Genomic DNA, 22,355 nt, shown 5'->3' with positions numbered 1-22,355 from the left:
TCGCTGACTTTTTAAAATAAAAATGTTATGTTCACATATAATTGGTTTATTATTTTTAGAGGATTAATATCTTTAAAACACTTAATTTCTAGCATGGTAACTATTGGTAGATGTAACCCACATACACATTCTTTGGGGTCCTCAGTCTTTGGGGGGTGTTAAGGGGTCCTGAGGTCTAGGAGAATGGAACTAGAATAGGTGATTAGACTATTCATAATGCTACAAACTTTTGGAGAAAATCTTAGAGAAAAAAATTTTAAACTTAGTCAATCTCCCAAAATAGAAAAGAGTGAGAAAAAACAGTAACAAAACTTCGGTTAAAGATTACAGAAAAAAAGTACAAACAATGCAAGTGGGGTGGTTGGGTGGTTTTAACTTATCAGAAGATACTATCAGAGCACATTAAAAAGAAAACCAGAAGTATTACTTAGCTTTAAAAATGAAGGGAATTCTGACATAATGCTACGTGGGTGAACCTTGAGGACATTATGCTAGGTGAAATGAGGCAGTCTCAAAAAGACAAATAAGTGCTGTATGATTATATGAGATGCTTGGAGTAGTCGAAATTATAGAGACAAAGCTTCCAGAGGCGAAGGGAAGGGAGCAATGGGGAGTCAGAGTTTAATGGATACAGAATTTGTTTTACACAATGGAAGGAGTTTTGGAAATGGGTGGTGGTGATGGTTACACAATATGAATGTATTCAGTACCACTGAACTGTATACTTAAAAATGGTTAACATGGTAAATTTTGTGTTCCGTGTATTTTGCCACAATAAAAAAATAAAACACTAGCCCTGTCTGATAGGGTTTCTGTTATGCTAAATGTGAGTGCTCAGTATATGCCAACAGAATTGGGAAAAAAGTAAACAAAATTCAGCCTAAAAAGATATTTAAAATAATATAGGAAGAATGAAAATAAGGGCTAGAAAAATATATGCCAATATCTCCTTTAACAAGGAGAAAGTAAAACTTATCAATCCTATTAATATACAAAACAGAACTCAAGATGTGAACATCACTAGAAGAGATAGAGAAGGGTGTTTTACATTAGTAAATGGGTCAAATACACCAAAAAGATAAAATTCATTGATTTAAAATGTATGATAAAGGCAAAACAGAACTGGAAAATAACATCTGGGAAGCCACATCACCATGGAAGCATTGATAATCAATTTAAACCAAATAACAACAAAAACTAGCATCTGCTTGTGGGATGCTCTTGGTCACAGGTATTTTGTCACACAACGATTTTTTTAAAGTGATGAACTAATCAGTTACTACTGCATGACAGATTACCCCAACACTTAGGGAATAAAGAGACCCAAATGTAGAGGTGACTCAGTGGCCGGGACTACAGTCAACCCAGTGCTGTGTACTCACATCAGGTGCCTGGGCTTGGTACAGCCTGAAGGCCAAAACCCAAGGGCCCATGTAGGGTTCTCCACGTGGCCTGGCTTCCTCACGTCTCAGCCTTAGAGTAGTTGGACTTCTTACATGGTGGCTTAGGATTCTAAGCACGTGTGTTCCAGGAAACGAGGCAGAAACCTCATTGCCTTTTATGACCTAGCCTCAGAAGTCACATAGCATCATTTCTTTCATGCTCTATTGGTTGAAATGGTCATAAACCCTCCCAGATTTAACGCAAAAGGGCATAAAGCCCTACTTCTTAATGGGAGGAGTGTCAAATAATGTAAATTATAATAATCTTTAATTTAAAGATTTTATATCTTAAAATCTCTTCAGTCCAACTCTGGCCACAGATTTATTAACATTCTTCCCATATGCAAGAATGCATTCGCCCTTTCCACAGATGCCCCTGAGATCCAGGATATCAATCAGGTCCAGCTGCAGCTGAGATTCCTCAGGTGTTGGTTTCCCAGCCATGGCTCTTTGAGTACTTTGAGAATCTCCTGGGAAAGACTAGGGATGAGGAGCAGTTTTACTTTTAAACCCCGTAAGTCTTGGCTCTTTTATATTCTTTCTAAATTTTGCTTGAAAACTGGCCAGTTCTTTTTATTATTTTTTTAGTTCACCTGTCTTTGTCAGTTCTTATTGTGGGGAAAATAAACCACTGGTACTTTAAGCATTCTGCTTGGAGGTCTGCTAGGCCAGATCTACCAATGCAGTTGTTAGTTTTTCCATTTCCTTTAACACCACAAGCACAGTGTTGCTAAACATTTTGACATTTCATCCTCTCAGACTTCATCAACAGCCTTCTCTAGGCCCTTGCAGCTCTGCTGGCCACCAGGTCCCAAAGCTGGTCCACCTGTGCTAAGTTTGTTCCAGGAGCACCTCATTTCCTGTGCTATGGTTAGGCACTTTGATCCTGGTCTTTGAGTCTTTGCAGGTTGCTGCTTCACACAACTAAGTTTTGTGGTGATGTGTTAGCAGAGCATAGTAACTAATATAAAATAGAGAACATTTCCATCATCCTAGAAAATTTGCTTCATGCTGCCCTTTGATCAAAACCCACCCTTCAGCCTGGTGCAGTGGCTCATGTCTGTAATCCCAGCACTTTGGGAGGCCGAGGCGGGTGGATCACCTGAGGTCAGGGGTTCAAGACCTGGCCAACATGATGAAGCCCCCATCTCTACTAAAAATACAAAAATTAGCTGGGCGTGGTGGTGGGAGCCTGTAATCCCAGCTACTCAGAAGGCTGAGGCAGGAGAATCGCTTGAACTGGGGAGGCAGAGGTTACAGTGAACCAAAATCACGCCACTGCACTCCAGGCTGGGCGACAGAGCAAGACCCTGTCAAAAAAAAAAAAAAAAAAAAAAGTGACAAAAACCATTAGGGGAAAATAGCTTACTATTAATTTCCTTTAGAATTGAATTTTAAAGGGCTTATAGATAATCTAGAAGCCTTGTTCTACAAAGTGCGTATTTCTTGGAGGCAAGATAATTTAACATGTTTTATGCATCTAAATCTGTTTCTCTAAATGTGTTCTCATTCAGGTTTTGTCACTAACTTGGCAGAGTTTTCAGCAAATTACCAATCATTAATTTATTCATTTTCCTACCAGGAAGCCACTGTTAATTATTTTTAAAATTTTTCTGTAACCTTTAACAGTCTTTGGTTTAAATGTAGGGAAGTAGAGTTACAATTTTTGTGACCTTGCCCAAGTGATGTAACTTTTCTATGCCGTACTTATTTTATTTATTTTTTATTTATTTATTTTGTTTTATTTTTGAGATGGAGTCTCGCTCTGTCGCCCAGGCTGGAGTGTACTGGCACGATCTCAGCTCACTGCAATCTCCACCTGCTGGGTTCAAGTGATTCTCCTGCCTCAGCCTCCTGAGTAGCTGGAATTACAGGTGTGTGCCACCATGCCCGGCTAATTTTTGTATTTTTAGTAGAGACGGGGTTTTGCCATGTTGGCCAGGCTGGTCTTGAACTCCTGACCTCAGGTGATCCGCCCATCCCTGCCTTCCAGAGTGCTGGGATTACAGGTGTGAGTCACCGTGCCTAGCCCATACTTATTTTTAAATAGGGGATTAAAAATGTCCCAGCATAAAATGCTAAACATGTTTAAAAAATTAACATAAGGATAGTCAAACAAAAACAAATAATGGTTACTTGTTAAAATATTGTTAAAAAAACAAATCAAATGTGCCTGTCTGTTCATCTGATATCGTGTATTCCTTTTTTTCTTTTTTGGAGACAGAGTCTCACTCTGTCGCTCAGCCTGGAGTGCAGTGGCGCAATCGCAGCTCACTGCAACCTCTGCCTCCTGGGTTTAAGCAATTCCCCTGCCTCAGCCTCCTGAGTAGCTAAGACTACAGGTGCACACTGCCAAGCCAGGCCAATTTTTTGTATTTTAGTAGAGATAGGGTTTCACCATGTTGCCCAGGCTGATCTCGAACTCCTGACCCCAGGCAATCCACCTGCCTCAGCCTTCCAAAGTGCTGGGATTACAGGCTGAGCCACCGCACCTGGCCTCAGCGTGTCCCTTTTTAGTATATACTTAACCTGAAACATTCAGCAAGTTTAATACTTTTGGATGTTTTCTATAAATGTTTAGTAATAATTGCGCTTATTGATAATTATAATATGGAAATTTAAGAAATAAGCATGTTGATAAAAATTATAGTATGCAAAATATTGTCGCTAGTTAAAAACACCTTTATGTTTAATCAGGAATGAAATGTTTGACTTTTATAGTAGAAGTATTTGTTTTAATGGCAATATTAAGATTTATAAATCCAGCATATTTTCTGGTTGAGAGTTTTGGAATATTTGGAGTTACTTTTTGCCATTGTTTCCCTCAGTCATTGCTGAGGACATTTTTTTTGAAGTATGCCCTCCAACTAAGAAAAACTGTACCTAAATTAAGTATTGTATTAGTGCCCTCAACTCAGAGGTTTCTAACATTTCCAGCTATTAAACTGCAGTAGGGAAGGATAAAATTGAGATAACAAAGGCATCGTCTGTAAATTATACTTGCCTAAAAACCAGTACTATATACATTTTTAAAGATACTTTCATTGTTTCGTGTGCAGCTTTTATGCCCAAGGAACCCAGTGAGCATAAAATACTAAGCTAGTCCAATTTTTTCTACAAAGTTGTAATCTAGATGTCATTAGTATTATTTCATACATTTTCTTGAGTTAATACATATTTTTAAGGGTTAAAGCATGTACCACCGGGCCGGGCACAGTGGCTCACGCCTGCAATCCCAGCACTTTGGGAGGCCGAGGTGGGTGGATCATCTGAGGTCAAGAGTTCAAGACCAGCCTGGGCAACATGGTGAAACCCCGTCCATACTAAAAATACAAAAATTAGCCAGGCATGGTGGTGGATGCCTGTAATCTCAGCTAGTCTGGAGGCTGAGGCAGGAGAATCGCTTGAACCCAGGAGGCGGAGGTTGCAGTGAGCTGAGATTGTGCCATTGCACTCCAGTCTGGGTAACAAGAGTGAAACTCTATCTCAAAAGAGAAAAAAAGAAACAAAAGCATGTACCACATACTTACTTTGTTTGGCCATTTTCTCTTTTTTTTTGTTCTTTTCTGTAGCTTTTCTGCAATTAGATAAAAAAGGACCACAAAAACATCACTTTGATCAGCCTTCATTAGCACCCGGGAAAAACTACTCTTTCACAAGAGAAGAGGTGAGACAGATCGATCGGGAAAATCAGAGGCTTTTGAAAGAACTGTCAAGACAGGCAGAAAAGCCAGGAAGCAAAAGTACAATTCCTAGATCGGCTGATCATCCCCCAAAGTTATATCACAGTGCTGTCAACAGACAGAAGGAACAACAAAGGATTGAGAGAGAAAACTTGGTAAGTAACTGAAATAGTCATCAAAGAAAATGTGTTTGCACTGATTTGTACGTCCAGCTTATAGGAAACCTAAATACAGCCAAATATTCAAACTTCATTACATAAAAGCAGGTACGGTATGTGTGGTATGAAACATATGATGTGCTGTAAGTCTGGAGGATACAATATGTATTTTTATCCAGGAAACTGTATATTAAGAGACCACTGGCCAGATGCAGTGGGTCACGCCTACAGTTCTAGCACTCTGGGAGGCCGAGGTGGGCAGCTCGCTTGAGGCAAGGAGTTTGAGACCAGATTGCACAATCTGGCAAAACCCCAGCTCTGCCAAAAATGTAGAAATTAACTGGGCATGGTGGCACACACCCATGGTCCCAGATACTTGGGAGGCTGAGGTGGGAGGAGCATCTGAACCCGGGAGGCGGAGGTTACAGGGAGCCGAGATTCTACCACTGGACTCCAACCTGGGCAACAGAGCCAGACTCCATCTCAAAAAAAGAAAAAAAAAAAAAGAGAGAGAGAGAGAGAGAAGGAGACCATTAAAGGAAAATACTGAAAGCTCCATTATTTATTTGCCTAGACCAGTTAAATCACTACAGTAGAACAGGAAATGGTATCCAAGGGTCAGATACAGTGTTTCTTCTGTGAAGTATTCAGTCACTAGTGAAATCTCTTTTACTTTATTGTGTCCTGGAAAGCTAAAATAAATTGTACATCACTTATTTTAAAGGATCAGTATATCTCAAATAGGCCAAATTGCTAGTCTGCTACTTAAATGTATGAAACATTGATTGTTACAAATCATATAGTTTGATATTCTAAGAAAATAAATATGGGAACTGTTGAAAATCTTCACATTTAAAACTATTATAGCATATTTTCTTCATAAGATTTAGTTCATAATAATTGCTGATATTTACTGAGCTTTTACTAAACACTAGGCATTGTTCTGGCTATCTTCCAAATATTAACTTATTGAATCCTGACAACAATTCTCTGAAGTAGATAACTATTTTTATCCACATCTTACGATGAAAAAACTGAGGGTTAGACAGGTTAAATATTTAGCACAGAGCTGCTAAGTATGCTGCTGAGCCAACATTTTAAACCTGAGTAGTCTCTTAAACTAGAATTAGACCCCTAATGAACACATAAACTCAGAGCTAAAATAATTTAGAAAGCTATTAAAATTATTAAGACCATTTTCAAAATTAACCCTCCTTATGTGTCATTACCAGTGTTTTCCTATGTAACCATATACTTACCTAAACTTGTAACAACTCTCTTGTACATTTCTTTATTACCATACTAACCCCAAGAGTTGGGATGCTAGGATTACTATTTATAAAAAATAGTAGTCTTGAACCCCTCAAGAGGATTACCCTGCATGTGGCAAGGAACAGATAACTAAGCCAGGTGAAATGAAGTTGGTGGGAGCTGAGATAGATGATAGCTTTCCACACATCACCTTCGCAGTATTCAAGATTCGTTCATGTTTCATAGAAATTTGAAATTCCTGTATGTCACAAACATTTGGGATTACTTCCTTTGTTTTCACTCTCGCACCTGGCTCTGGGCCGATCTCATTTAATAAGCAGTTACATTGTGCATACTATTTTACAAGCGTTAGGCCTTAAATCCTGATAGCAAACTTATAGTTACTGTAGTTATAGAAGAGTAAAAGAGACACTGAGTGGGGCACAGGGACTTATTCAGGTTCACACAGCTAGCAGGTGTCAGAGCCCGGGTGCAAATCCAGGTTGCCTAGCTTTGGGGTTACCTTTTTTTTTTAACCAGCTTTATTGAGATACAATTCACATACCATTACCCTATTTAACGTGTACACATTCGGTGGTTTTTGGTATATTATTAAGTTGTAGTAATGTATATGTAACTTAAAATTTGCCATTTTAACAATTTTTAAGTCTAATTCAGTGGCATTAAGCATATCCACAGTGTTGTGCAACTGTCACTACCATCTATTTCTAAAACGTTTTCATCACTTCATACAGATGCTGTGCTTATTAAACAACTCTCCTTTCCCCACCCCCTTATCCTCTAAGGGCGTCTAGTCTGCTTTCTGTCTCTATGAATTTGGCTATTCTAAATATTTCATATGAGTAGAACCATACAATATTTGTCCTTTTGTGTCTGGTTTATTTCACTTAAAATGTTTTCACGTTTCATCTATGTTGTAGCATGTATCAGAACCTAATTCCTTTTTATGGCTGAATACTATTCCATTGTAGGTGTAGCCCTAAGCTATAGTGAATAATACTGAAGTGAATATTGGCAACTATCTGTTCATGTCCCTGCTTTTAGTTCCTTAGGGCCACATAGGGTAGAATTCCTGGGTCATATGGTAATTTTGTGTTTAGCTTTTTAAGGAACCTGGGTGTACTTTTTTTTTTTTTTTTTTTTAGAGACGGAGTCTGGCTCATCACCAGGCTGGAGTGCAGTGACGTGATCTCGGCTCACTGCAACCTCTGCCTCCCAGGTTCAAGCGATTCTCCTGCTTCAGCCTCCTGAGTAGCTGGGACTGCAGGCGCCTGCTACCATGCCCGGCTAATTTTTTGTATTTTTAGTAGAGACAGTGTTTCACCGTGTTAGCCAGGATGGTCTCGATCTCCTGACCACGTGATCCTCCCTCCTCTGCCTCCCAAAGTGCTGGGATTACAGGCATGAGCCACTGCGCCCGTTGACTTTGATTATTTTTCTATTTAAAAAATCCTATTAGTCCAGGCCTGGTGACTCATGCCTGTAGTATAAATATAATTATTTATATTGGAGCCTGTTTGACAATCTTAAATACTACCTTCCTGACCAGAAGTATGGTCTTAACCATACTGCAAGCCTTCTCGTACTCAACCTTAAAAAGAGCCACATTCACTCTTTGAGTGTGAGCCAATACTTTTTTTTTTTTTTTTTTAGAGATGGGATCTCACTTTGTTGCCCAGGCTGGTCTCAGACTCCTGACCTCAGGCAATCCTTCTGCCTTAGCCTCCTAAAGTGCTGGGATTACAGGTGTGAGCCACTGCACCCAGGCTGATAGACTTTTTAATCTGTTTGCTAGACTGTTAATATTCAAAATACACATGTATGTGTTCAGCACACACAGACACACTTTTGTAGTTATTTCTGTGTCAGATATACTGCAAAACAGAATTCATTCCTTTATATTTTTGATGATTTATATCCCTTCATTTGCTCTCTCTCCAGTGACAGAGAACAATTCAGCTGGCTAATAGACATGATAACTAAAGCATTTGTGTTCCAGCACTCTTAGATCAGTGTGTTAGCAATTCAGAGGCTATTTAGTTGGAAATAATCCCAGACAAAGAAGTAGTGTTGTGCAGAAAAGGTAGAGAAGGAAGGCAACGATTGTATAAAACTGACTTCTGTGCTCTAGAGTTAAAAGCATACTGTTCATCTGTCCTCCTGATGAGGTTCAAGATCATCATTATTTGTTTCAATAGGTAGATATTATCCTTCCTCTCATTAAACATTGCATCCAAACAAAAATTAAGGGAAAATTATTCTAGCTTATTAGCCTAGCTTATTAGCAAATTTTAAATTCAGAGAAATGAAAATTTTATCCAATAGAGTGTTTTTATCCAGTAGATAACTTTATCAGTAGACAGCCTCAATTATCATTATAATTTAAATAAAATTAGAATTTTATTACTTGTAAAAAGGGGAGTAATTTTTTAATTCATGAATTCTGAAATATTATTTTTAGCCAGATACAGTACAGTGGCTTATGCCTATAATCCCAGCATTTTGGGAGGCCAGGGCAGGAGGGTTGCCTGAGCCCAGAAGTTCAAGACAAGCATGGGCAACATGGTGAGATTCCATCTCTACAAAAAATAAAAAATTAGCCAGGTGTGGTGGCGCATGGCTGTAATCCCAGCTGCTCAGGAAGCTGAGGCAGGAGGATTGCTTGGGCCTGGGAGGTCAAGGCTGCAGAGAGCCGTGATCACGCCACCTCTGCCTCCTGGGTTCAAGTGATCAGTTCAGCCTGGGTGACAGAGCAAGACCCTATCTCAAAAAAAGAAAGAAATATTCTTGTTAAACCATATCTCTTTCTTTTCACCTGAACTTTTTTCCGAAAGAGCATAAGAACAATCTTAGCAGAAGGAGAGGTGGTTAAAGATACTTGGTTGATGGTTTCACTTTACCCTCTAAGAAGAAGTGAGATTATTTCATTCTTTTATTTTATTTTATTTATTTTTTTTTTTTTGAGACGGAGTCTCGCTCTGTCGCCCAGTCTGGAGTGCAGTGGCGCAATCTCGGCTCACTGCAAGCTCCGCCTCCTGGGTTCATGCCATTCTCCTGCCTCAGCCTCTCCGAGTAGCTGGGACTACAGGCGCCCGCCACCACGCCCGGCTAATTTTTTGTATTTTTAGTAGAGACGGGGTTTCACCGTGGTCTCGATCTCCTGACCTCGTGATCCGCCCGCCTCGGCCTCCCAAAGTGCTGGGATTACAAGTGTGAGCCACCGCGCCCGGCCTATTTCATTCTTTTAAATGTGTGTCAGTATCCTCAGGTATGAAAGAATGTTGGGGGGAGAGAAGTAATTCAAGCAAAGTTATGGAGGAAGTAAGATTCCTAGAGGAATGTAGTATCAGAGTTGGAGCCTAAAGTTAACTAAATGGAGTTAACTTATTTTCTTTTTTTTACTTTCTAAGATTATGTATGTAAATAAAATAGTCCTTAGTTATTTCGTTGTTCTTGTTTTGGGGGGATTTTTTTGTTGGCTTTTGGAGATGAGGTCTTGCTATGTTACCCAGGCTAAACTCCTGGGCTTAAGTGATCCTCCCAGCTCAGCCTCCCGAGTAGCTGGGACTACAAGTGTGTGACACCCCGCCTAGCTCATTAGCAAATTTTAAATTCAGAGAAATGAAAATAAATAGACAATATCGTCTAGCCCATCTTTTCATGTAGAAAAATTGAAACGAACAAATAAATAATGTAATGATGATTTCTGTACCTGTTAGCATAATTTTTCCAGTTAGGAGTTCTCGTGTTAGAATTTTATTTTAAAAATAAAAGGCATGTATGAATTTAGAAACTTAAGGCGGTTCTTTTTTTTTTTTTTTTTTTTTTTGAGACAAAGTCTCGCTTTGTCACCCAGGCTGGAGTAAGTGGCTCAGTCCTGGCTCACTGCAACTTCTGCCTCCCGAGTTCAAGCTATTCTCCTGCCTCAGCCCCCTGAGTAGCTGGGATCACAGGCCTGTGCCACCACGCCTGGCTAATTTTTGTATTTTTAGTAGAGACAGGGTTTCACCATGTTGGTCAGGCTGGTCTCAAACTCCTGACCTCAGGTGATCCTCCAGCCTCGGTGTCTTAAAGTGCTAGGATTACAGGCGTGAGCCACCACACCTGGTCTAAGGCAGTTCTTAAAAACATTCCATGAAAAATAGGCTGCGGTGGTGGATCACCTGAGGTCAGGAGTTGGAGACCACCCTGGGTAACATGGCGAAACCCATCTCTACTAAAAATACAAAAAATTAGCCAGGCGTGGTAGTGGGCGCCTGTAATCCCAGGGCTCCTATAATCCCAGCTACTCAGGAGGCTGAGGCAGGAGACTCACTTGAACCCGGGAAGCAGAGGTTGCAGTGAGGAAAGATACTCGCCTGGGGAACAAGAGCAAAACTCCGTCTCAATAAATAAATAAATAAATTAATAATAAAATTATCCTCTTGTGTGCTTTGTCTGCTAGTATACAGGCGTAACTTTATTTTATTTATTTATTTAGACGATCTCGCTCTGTCACCCAGGCTGGAGTGCAGTGACGTGATCTTGGCTCCTTGCAGCCTCCCTCTCCTGGGTTCAAGTGATTCTCCTGCCTCAGCCTCCCGAGTAGCTGGGATTACAGGCTTAAGCCACCACACCCAGCTAATTTTTGTATTTTTAGTGGAGATGGTATTGCCACGTTAGCCAGGCTGATCTCAAACTCCTGACCTCAAGTGACCCATCTGCCTCAGCTTCCCAAAGAGCAAGGATTACAGGTGTGAGCCACTGTGCCTGGCCTGTAGGAGTAACTTCAGAACTCTTATATAGAATAATTAAAGGGAGATTGTGATAAATTGTCACAAAAAATGATTTATAGCAAGTCTCATACCTACTATGAATATTAATCTGTTGATTAAGAGTACTTTTGTTCTAGGATCTTGAAATGATATATAGTTTACTTCATTTGGGTTTCCTTCTGTCTGGTTAAGGTCTGCTATCTCCTTCCATTGAAGAAAGCAAGCTAACGATAATTCAGTGAGACTCCTGCTGTTGAAATGTAGAGAGCAGTCGTCTTGATTCTCCCTGTGTGGGGGACAGTTGTTACTTTTTAGTGTCCTTACAGGGTCTTTGCTTCATCACTCTAGAAACACTAAAGCAACTCTCCTCTGCTAACGGCTGCAGAAATCATTAAGACATTATTTATTTGTTTAAATTTGTTTAAACATCAAAAGATGGGCTAGGTTAATTTTTTTTCTAAAGAGAATAATTCCTGGATATAAAATAAATATTTGGACAAGTGTATTAGTCCATTTTCATACTGCTATAAAGATACTACCTGAGACTGGGTAATTTATAAACAAAAGAGGTTTAATTGACTTACAGTTCTGCAAGGCTGGAGAAGCCTCAGGAAACTTAGAATCATGCTGGAAGGCGAAGCCCAAGCAAGGCATGTCTTACATGGTGGCAGGATAGAGAGAGAACACAGGGGAAACTGCCACTTTTAAGCCTCAGATCTCATGAGAACTCCCTCACTATCAGGAGAACAGCATGGGGGAAACCACCCCCATGAACCAATCACCTTCCACCAGGTCCCTCCCTCCACATGTGGGGATTTACAATTCGAGATGAGATTTGGGTGGGGAGACAGAGTCAGACCATATCAATAGGTATATAACACAGTATTGTTAACTATAGTCAACAGGCTGTACATTAGATCTCCAGAGCTTACTCATCTTGCATGACTGGAACTTTGTACCTTGGGTACTTGACATTTGCTAAGAGACTAGATCTTAGGTGTTCTCACCACACACATAAATAAAAATGGTAACTCTGTGAGGTGATGGATGTGTAAGTAGCTCAAGTGTTATTTCAGCATGTGTACCTATATCAAAACTTCAAGTTGTTTACCTTAATATATATAATTACCCAAAATTGCACTTTTTTTTTTTTTTTTTTTTTTGAAACAGAGTCTTGCTCTTATTGCCCAGGCTGGAGTGTAGTGGCACGATCTCGGCTCACTGCAACAACCTCCAGCTCCTGGGTTCAAGTAACTCTCCTGCCTCAGCCTGCTGAGTAGCTGGGATTACAGTTGCCCACTAATTTTTGTATTTTTGTACAATGCCAGCTAATTTTTGTATTTTTAGTAGAGATGGGGTTTCGCCATGTTGGCCAGGCTGGTCTCGAACTCCTGACCTCTTGATCGGCCCGCCTCAGCCTCCCAAAGTGCTGGGATTACAGGTGTGAGCCACCGTGCCTGGTCTTTTTTTGTTGTTATTTGAGACAGAGTCTTGCTGTGCCTCCCAGGCTGGAGTGCAGTGATGCAGTGTTGGCCCACTGCAACCTCTGCCTCCCAGGTTCAAGTGATTCCCCTGCCTCAGCCTCCCAAGTAGCTGGGATTACTGGTGTGTGTCACCATGCCTAGCTAATTTTTGTATTTTTAGTAGAGATGGAGTTTTGCCATGTTGGCCAGGCTGGTCTCAAACTCCTTAGCTCAGGTGATCTGCCTGCCTCAGCCTCCCAAAGTGCTGGGATCTCAGGGCGTGAGCCACCGCACCCAGCCAAAAAATGCAATTTCTAAAAAAAAAATGCGGACAAACTCTTTTGGGATTCATTATTAGGATCTGATTTGAGTGGCAGTTCTAAGATTTTGTAAACTGTACATTACCATTCTTACTGTTTTTTAATCCATTAAATATTTGTTTAGTATTTGTTATGAGCAACGTAAGGAAGGAATATAAAATACATATGAAATACTCCCTTAACTGTCTTGTACTTTCAAACTTAGCTGGGAACATAATACTGTTGCATGTCAAACAACTAGAAAATACAGCAATATTAACAATACCACTAATTTTAATAAGTTCTTTTTTTTTTTTTTTTTTTTTTTTGAGGAGGAGTCTTACTCTGTCACCCAGGCTAGAGTGCAGTGGCACAGTCTTGGCTCACTGCAACCTCTGCCTTCCAGGTTCAAGTGATTCTCATGCCTCAGCCTCCGGAGTAGCTGGAACTGCAGACGCCTACCACCACACTGGGCTAATTTTATTTTGTATTTTTAGTAGAGATGGAGTTTCACCATGTTGGCCAGGCTGGTCTCGAACTCCTGACCTCAAGTAATCTGCCTTCCTCAGCCTCTCAAAGTACTGGGATTATGGGGTGAGCCACCATGCCCAGCCTTAATAAGTTCTTGCTAGATACTAGGCACTATTTTAAGCACTTTAGATGCATTTTATCACTTAATTACTAAAAACTGACTCTCAGATTATTTCGTTATTAATATCCCTATCATGGAATTTGATCAAGGACACAATCAGTGGCAGAGCCAAGTGTTAAGCCCAAATCTTTCTGACCATATAGCTTACATTTATTATCACTGTATTACAATTGTTACAGCATTTTAAAATTTTTGTTTGTTTGTTTGTTTGTTTGAGATAAGGTCTTGCTCTGTCACGCAGGCTGGAGTCTAGTGGTGTGACCATGACTCACTGCAGCCTCGACCTCCTGGACTCAAGCCTTTCTCCTCTGCCTCTTGGGTAGCTGGAACCACAGGCACACACAACCATGCCCAGCTAATTTTTATATTTTTTGTGAGAGACAGGGTCTCGCCATGTTGCCTAGGGTGGTCTTGAACCCCTGGGCTCAGACGATCCTCCTGCCTTGGCCTCCCAAAGTGCTGGGACTACAGATGTGAGCCACTGCACCCAACCTGAACTGTTGTTTTTTAAGTTTTACATAAGAGTTCTAAATTGATGACTAAATTAACATGCATACACTTTTGATTATGGGGCTTACACCAGGGGTGTCCATTCTTTTGGCTTCCCTCAGCCACATTGGAAGAAAAAAAATTATCTGGGGCCATACATAAAACATACTAACCATAGCTGATGAGCTAAAAAAAGAAATCACCAAAAAAAAATCTCATAATGTTTTAAGAAAGTTAATGAATTTGTGCTGGGCCGCATTCAAAGCCATCCTGAGCTGCATGCAGCCTGCAAGCCACAGGTTGGACAAGGTTGGTTTACACCTTAAAATTTAGGGTAATCAACACTTTGTATTTTGATATTATTTCTATAGGCAAGAGTTATTTCTCAAATCCTTTAGCTTTTGTTGGCTTGTTGTATTCATGTAACACTCAGATGGACACATGGTATTATTCCACGTGATTTGGGTACATGAGCCGAATCATTTCTCTCTTATTTCCCTAAGTTTCTGCATGTAAACTTGATAATTGATGTATCAGACTCCAGAATGGGTTTACTTTTTGCATTATTTTACAATTATTTCAAAGTTGATTTTGATCACATCTATATTGTTTTATATCTGATGAATAAGTATTGTAATTTTCTTAAAATTTGTAAAAGAAAAATACTCATCCAACCAAATAAATAAACTTAGGACACTAGGAGTTTAAAAGACATTGAGACTTCTACCAGCAAAAAAGCAAAATTGAAAGGTAACTGAAAATGCCAGGTCTTCTGTCTTGTCCTTTCCACCCTGCACAGCTCAGTGCATAGTTAATAGGATAATCAGACAAAACAGCAGATGCACTCTGCTGGTAAAATACACTGAAGATGTGGCCCCAGGAAGTTCCTGCACAGTTACAAGCTGCAGGTAGAGAAGATATGATTTCAGGAGGTTTGGACACCTAAATCATACTGCTTCTCTGTCCACAATGCAAGAAAGAGGATATGATGGGAAGACCGTGGACTTTACAGTCAGGTGGAATCATGTTCAAGTCAAAACTCAGCTCAGCAAAGGGAACCACTAATACTAGTTGGGTAATTTGAGTAGTGACTCTTTTCTAGCTTTTGAAGGCTAAAAACTAGGGAGGGGCACTTCACGCAGACGGAATAGCATGCGGGCAGGCAGTAAAGATGTTCTCAGTGGTTCTGTCCAGTTCTTCATGTGTTTTGCACCTCTGCTGTTTGCCTCCAAGCCTCCTTTTGTTTCTATGACAACCTCCTCCTCTCCCTTTTCTAAACGGCCCTTCCCCTGAATATCTTGGCTTATTCTTCCACCATGTGTTCCTTCTTTGGAATTGTTCAGGAACTCAGCATAGAAGGGCAGGGCGTGCAACTGATAAGACACCAAGTGGAAGAAAAGTTTTGGGAGTCGGTGGTGATGTTTCACAACAGTGTGAATGTACAAAATACCACAGAACTGTATGCTCAGAAGTAGTTAAAATGTGGTTTCATTTTACCACGGTAAAAGGAAGAAAGAAAAAAAGATTGTACAGAGAAGACTTGTCCTATGACTGAATTCATGAGTCTGATTTTTTAGTGTGAAACTTAGTGCGGGTCAGTACTCCCTTTGCAAATAAGATCAGCTTCCTTCAGAGAAAGTTTGAATGAGTAAAGAAAAGAATAAAACACAGTCATGGATCAATTCCCCAAGCTGTTTGGTCAACCTCGGTATTTCTTTCTCAATAATGCCTATGAAAAGCCAATAGAATAAACTCTTTCACCTTTTAAGAAATAATTATAAACAAAATTTAGAACATTATACGTGAGTCTCTGTTACTGAATTGTAAAAAAATTACCATGTTATTAGATACTATGTTGCCTTGGCCAATTGGTGTATATATCCTTTTTTTAAATTTATTAAAGTATTATTAAAATGGAGACAGGGTTTCACCATGTTGTCCAGGCTGGTCGGGAACTCCCGAGCTCAAGCAGGTATCCACCCGCCCCGGCCTCCCAAAGTGCTGGGACTACAGGCGTGAGCCACTGTGCCTAGCCTACATATCTTTTTAAAAACTTTATCTTCTATACTAATTGGTTTTCAAACTTCTTAACAGCAAAAGCTTTTTTCTCCAAGTTAAATGTTATGCAGAATATTTAGTATATAAAACAGACAATACAGGCAAGGCGCGGTGGCTCACGCTTGTAATCCCAGCACTTTGGGAGGCCGAGGCGGGCGGATCACGAGGTCAGGAGATCAAGACCACGGTGAAACCTCGTCTCTACTAAAAAATACAAAAAATTAGCCGGGCGTGGTGGCGGGCGCCTGTAGTCCCAGCTACTCGGAGAGGCTGAGGCAGGAGAATGGCGTGAACCTGGGAGGTGGAGCTTGCAGTGAGCCGAGATTGCGCCACTGCACTCCAGCCTGGGCGACAGAGTGAGACTCCGTCTCAAAAAAAACAGACAATACAGAAAGCATAGTTAGGCTAGTAGAAATTAGCAGTGCAAGACCCGAGGGCCCTCCCTGCTGGCCTTTCCCCAGTGGCCTACCAGCCCTTGAGGCACTACTGCAATATGCAAAGGAAACAGGGTGAAAGGCACTGCTCTACAATGTACATGTGGAGAATCTATGGTAGCTTCCATATGTGTGTGCTCATTCCTAGGGTCTAACACTAGGTTCTTAGCATTATAACTCCCATTACGTCATGTCTATGAGAAAATCAGGTTTAATGTGTTTTATTTCAACTTACAGCAGCTTTCCTAAGACTAACCTGGCACAAAAGAATTAGGCCTCTAGCAAGCTTGTCTAACCTACCTTATTTTGTTGTTTGTTGTTGTTGTTGTTCTGTTTTAGGCTTTTAGCAGCCTGAAGCCATGGTTTTTAGTTTCTGTCTCTAGCAATACGCAGAAAAGAGAGATGAGGAAGGGGCTTTGCTGGCCCAACCAGAAACAGAAACTAAGAACCCATGACTGTATTCTCTCCGTTGGACACCTCTGGATGAATCGTTATATCATAGTGGTTTGGTTAGCTGTGGGATAGGCAAAAACCCTTGGATTTTTATGAAATTATATTATTTGAAATGTCTTTCACATGGTATGTCGGGAATGATTTAAGATCTTTTGGCTGGATGTGGTGGGTCTCACCTGCAATCCCAGCTACTTGAGAGGCTGAGATGGGAGGATCCCTTAAGCCCAGGAGTTCCAGGCCAGCCTGAGTGACAGAGTAGGATCTTGTCTCTTAAAAAAAAAAAAAAGAAAGAAAGTGAATGTCAGGCTCTAGAATGTATTGCCTTGTTAAGAATGATTGCTGTTTAACCTTGCCTTTCGAATTAATTGTCTTTATTGAAGGCTTTATTGAAAAGGCTTGAGGCTGTGAAACCAACAGTTGGTATGAAACGCTCAGAACAGCTGATGGACTATCATCGCAATATGGGCTATCTCAACTCGTCACCATTGTCAAGACGATCCAGATCCGCTCTTGGCCAATATAGCCCATTAAGTAAGCATTTTCAAAATTATTTTATACTTATTTGTACCTCGTATCCTTTTTTTTAAAAAAGTAACTTATGTTATTATGATAGAGTTTTAAATGCCAACTCTAGAATGCGTTCTGTTATTTCTCACTATCATGTTTTGTTTTATTTGTATTAGTTCACTTAATTTCAGGTTTCATTTACAGCATATAATGACAGGAAGGAAACCAGGAGATAAAACAATCAAAAATATCAGTAGGTTCTTAGGTAATTGAGGAAGGACTTTTAATTTCAAAGTTTATTGAAGGAAGAAATACATAGATGTGCAGTTTAAAGCTGCTAAAACATTCTCCGTAGGTAGTTAAGAATTATTGCTAATAGCCTCCAGCCCTTGTGTGTGCTTTTTCTTACTTACTGGATAACTAAAACAAAAATTAGCAAACTGATCACACAACAAGCCTTACTGCAGTAAGGCTTGTTGTGTGATCAGTTACAGACCTAGCCAGTTGTGTGCCCCAGAGAGTACAGGAATGGAGTGACCATTTAGTGCTGGAGTGTGCAACATCTAGAAAGGACAGTGTCCTTTACAGAAGTCTCTGCTATACTTCATGTATGCATTCTAAACCATATAATAAATAGAAGGGAATACCAAACCACACGATGCCACAACTTCCCAGCGCTCGCCCTCGTGAGTCTTCAGCTCTCATGACTAGTAGTTCCATTTATTCCTTCTCCAAACCTTGCTTCCGTGGTATAGTGACTAAGACTGGGTCTTATTTTAGTAAGTCATACATAGCATTGTCCCTAAATGTAGTAAGTTATTTGTTGATTAGGTATATAAATGGTTATACAAAGTCATTTTGTTCACATGAATTATTTGAGAAGCTTTTAAAAATGTTTGTTTTCCACGCCAATCCAGTGAATCAAAATCCCCTGGTGTGGCATCTGGTTATGTTTTTTACTATATTTTTTAAGTTCCACAGGGAATTCTGAAGTGCATTCCTCATCGAGAATCATAGCATTAGACTATTAGACACACATAGAATGTGGAAGAAAAACTAGTCTGGACTTAAAGTGAGGAGAGTTTCTCAGATATTTCTTCTTTGTATCTTTTCAGGAGGAGCTTCCAGGACATCCAGTGCTACGAGTGGTCTCAGTTGTAGGAGTGAGCGATCAGCTGTTGACCCCTCCAGTGGCCACCCTCAAAGAAGACCTAAACCCCCTAATGTCCGTACAGCTTGGTTATAAAACACTTTTTTTACTTTCAACATTGTTCACACAACTTTCCTTGAAGTGCTCGTGCATATTACTATAATTCTCCGTGTAAACATCTAGAATACCGTGTTAGCAATTTAAGGTGTACAACGGTGAGTTGTAATGTATTGTTATTCAGTGCAAAATTATTGTCAAAAAACGATTTAATGTAAAAAGTGTTTCCTGAGGATGTATTTATATGAGATGTATGTGTTCTTAATAGAGAAATAGTGGTATGCATGTGTATCTTCTAATTATAGAAGTTGATTCAGTTGTCATGCTGTCAAAATAGTAGTGATAGCATCATTGCATGTTGTACCCAAGATGGTCACTATATAGTTTTCAATTTGTGTTATTTTCATTTCTTTATAAGCGTTATACCATGAGGTTAGCTCCTAAATTTGGCTGCCTTTGTTTTTCATTTGCTTTAGAACTTATGCGGCATGACATAGCCTGATTGTATTAGATTTAACACTTATTATGAAACAAATCTTGAAATTTGTTTCCATTGGTAGAGCTGATCTAGATTTGATGAGGAGATTGAGAGATGCTTCTATTGGAGCAATTCTTGTAATTCACCAGAGGTATCTAGTTATTGTATAAGTGCACTGAGTTAGATCTTAAAAGTTTGATCAATCATTCCAAACCATTTCAAATATGAATATTAGAAAGTTCAACTTAGAAGCTTCCCTTTTGTGTTTTCATGCATTCAGGTAAAGTCCTATTTATGACTCTTAGAAATGAGGTAGGTTTTAGAGCTACAGTCTTCTAACTCGTGAATAGTTTAAGGACCACATCAGTTACAAACCAAGTGTTTGTTGAAGCAGTGAAATGGCACTATCAGCATGAAGAGCTGAGAAGCAGATCCTGAGGTATGTTGGACAGTGTTTTAGGTAATTCAGTATTTATTATGTTATTAGAGAAGACTTAGCATAAGAAAGAAATGCTTTAGAAATTCCAGCAAGTATGGGCCGGGCACGGTGGCTCACGCCTGTAATCCCAGCACTTTGGGAGGCCGAGGTGGGTGGATCACGAGGTCAGGAGATCAAGACCATCCTGGCGAACACGGTGAAACCCCGTCTCTACTAAAAATACAAAAAATTAGCTGGGCACGGTGGTGAGCACCTGTACTCCCAGCTACTCGGGAGGCTGAGGCAGGAGAATGGCGTGAACCCGGGAGGCGGAGCTTGCAGTGAGCCGAGATAGCGCCACTGCACTCTGGCCTGGGCAAAAAGAGCAAGACTCCATCTCAAAAAAAAAAAAGAAAAAAAAGAAATTCCAGCAAGTATTTATAAGGCCTGAGAAAACTAAAATTTGAACAAAAAGGGAAATAAATCACACATTTGTTGAGGCTCATGCTTTAAATATTAGCTAATTTTCTTGTTTTGGTTTACTTTGATTTATTTGATTGAACCCTGGAAGTATTATTTTTACCAGTCCCACATTTAAAGACCTAGTAATCTTGATGGAATTGGTAATGGCAGATAGGGTTTAATGTTGTTGACTTTCAAATTAGAATTTTTTTTCTGTCAAACTTAGGCTTTTATATAACAAAGTATGATGTCTCATTGTTGCCACCGTTTTTCACTACTAGCCTTTTCAGTATGCCCTTAATATGTATTGGAAAGGTTCCATGTTAAATGACAAATATCTTTTGTCAGTATGAATTTTTGATCTGTAGCCACAATAAGATTTTCATTTTTCAGTGCTCAGGCTCTGTAGCATGCATGCTGAATGCTTTTTTCCTTAGCACCTTTAACAGTAAGGTGTTACTGCATTTTACAAAACATCAATTCAAAATGTCTTGGATTTAGTTTGTATTAATAGATTTTGTTCAGGATCAGGCCTGTGAACATGGGCGCAGTGAGATTAAATAATTCATGTGACCACAACCTGGCTTTGAGGTTCTGCTGCTTTTGGAGGCCGTAATTTTCATTCCATGTTATTTGATGCTCTGTTCTGGTGAACAAGTTATTATACCTGTTGTGTATATAAGCTTGAGCTAGACTAAACCAAGGCTTTATTTTCTTTTGTTAACTTATGTACTTTTACTGTTTATATATAGTCTTTTCTGTTCATAATGGCGTTAGTCTCTGAGTACATTTTATATTATCTTTGCTGCCACGTCAGGATACAACACAATAGTTTTATAAATAAAAACTGTACTTTGATTTAGGTACTAATGTAATGCTTTCGTTTTTACTACTTTGAAAGGGGAAGTTCATCTAAGTATTACTAATAACAGGGATCCAACTTAAAGTAAAAGTTGCAAAGGGCAACAGTCTTTTAAGCAGAACTTACAATTCTGTTGTCATGGTTACTTATATATAATGAATATAAATAGACAAATAGGAGTTGGAAAAGGTGGTATATTCTAAGTCAAGGTGCTACGAAGTTGTTATAGTTTAAGGGACATTCTTAAGAAGGAATTACTTAAGTATATTACTCTTCTCGTTTTCAAGGACATGAAAAAGTAAAGGATGGTCTGGCACTATTTTATATTTTTTTGACTTGTACTGAATATATGTACTTTGAAGATTTACATCTATAACTAGAAAGTATACTAATCCGAGGTCTGGTTATTAGGCCAGATTCTTGTTCAGTTATTTTTTAAACTAATGTTGCCTCCTTTTTAGTAACATTCTACGAGTTTTTTAACTATTAAAGTTATTTCTTAAGGGGTAGCTCTTATACTTCCTCTACTGTCTTTTTCTTAGCTATTACTCCAAATAAAGTTCTTTGGTTTGCTTAAAAATGTAGTGCAATGCAGTTGTTTTCTCCCTGCTAACCCGAGTGTCCAAGATAGACATCTAGACAGCTTTAAGAAGGTGATGGTCATGGGTAAGTGATGGCTGTGCCTCTCATCTTCAGATTCTTCAGATACTGCAAACTGTGAAACATGTTAAGACCAATATAAATCCAAAGATGTGAGTTGATTATGCTTTAATAATTAAATTCATAAAAAGTTTACTATCTTCAATGCCAAAAAAGTCTTAACCTATAAATGATTATATACAGTCTTAGAAAATGTGCTTAATGGTTATGGCTTCTTTATTTCTATGAGTAAAGATTAGTAAGAAACTTAAAATTAACATCCTTTTAAGATTTTCTGTTCCATTTTAATGTATTTTAGCCATTTAGAACTAGTCTGGCATAATGAAGAAAGAAATAAAAGAATTAAAGATAACTGAGTTTTGATCCTATGTTTGTCTCTAAAATGCACTGTCTTGTTCCAATTTTCAAAATTAGAATAACTTTTACGTGCCTTACAAGACCAAGAATTAGTAGGAATAAAGTTGCAAGGACGGTGTCAGTTATTTCTGTCTTTGAAAGTAAAATATTTACATGGAAAAGAGTTTGCTTAAAATTATATTCTTAATCAGAATTTCTTTAAACTGCATCATCTAATTACTTCTGTAAAATTGTTATGGCACTACAA

At 39.3% G+C, this 22,355-nt stretch overlaps 2 protein-coding genes across 5 annotated transcripts in view; one reads left to right on the top strand and one right to left on the bottom strand.

Moving 5' to 3' along the window:
- Positions 1-1,400, bottom strand: part of SNX25 (sorting nexin 25) — a 184,683-nt gene extending 183,283 nt beyond the window's left edge. Inside the window, exon 1 of the mRNA XM_058436946.1 lies at positions 1,383-1,400. The gene's annotated coding sequence lies outside the window, so the exon portion shown is untranslated. The remainder of the gene's footprint in view (positions 1-1,382) is intronic.
- The window catches only part of CFAP97 (cilia and flagella associated protein 97), a 47,242-nt gene extending 25,139 nt beyond the window's left edge, over positions 1-22,103 (top strand). For 3 of the 4 annotated variants that reach the window (XM_032149023.2, XM_032149024.2, XM_058436964.1), the window contains exons 3-5: positions 5,015-5,280; positions 17,538-17,688; positions 18,780-22,103. In XM_032149023.2, coding sequence (XP_032004914.1) covers positions 5,015-5,280; positions 17,538-17,688; positions 18,780-18,910 — 548 coding nt within the window. In that variant the 3' untranslated portion in view covers positions 18,911-22,103. Of the gene's footprint in view, positions 1-5,014; positions 5,281-11,035; positions 12,349-17,537; positions 17,689-18,779 lie in introns of those variants that run through there. The other variant, XM_032149027.2, reaches the window with a different exon arrangement.
- The last annotated feature ends 252 nt before the right edge of the window (positions 22,104-22,355 follow it).

The sequence above is a fragment of the Hylobates moloch genome, unplaced genomic scaffold (assembly GCF_009828535.3).
Source record: "Hylobates moloch isolate HMO894 unplaced genomic scaffold, HMol_V3 SCAFFOLD_3, whole genome shotgun sequence".
Taxonomy (NCBI): domain Eukaryota; kingdom Metazoa; phylum Chordata; class Mammalia; order Primates; family Hylobatidae; genus Hylobates; species Hylobates moloch.
This window is presented reverse-complemented; position numbering and strand designations above follow the sequence as displayed.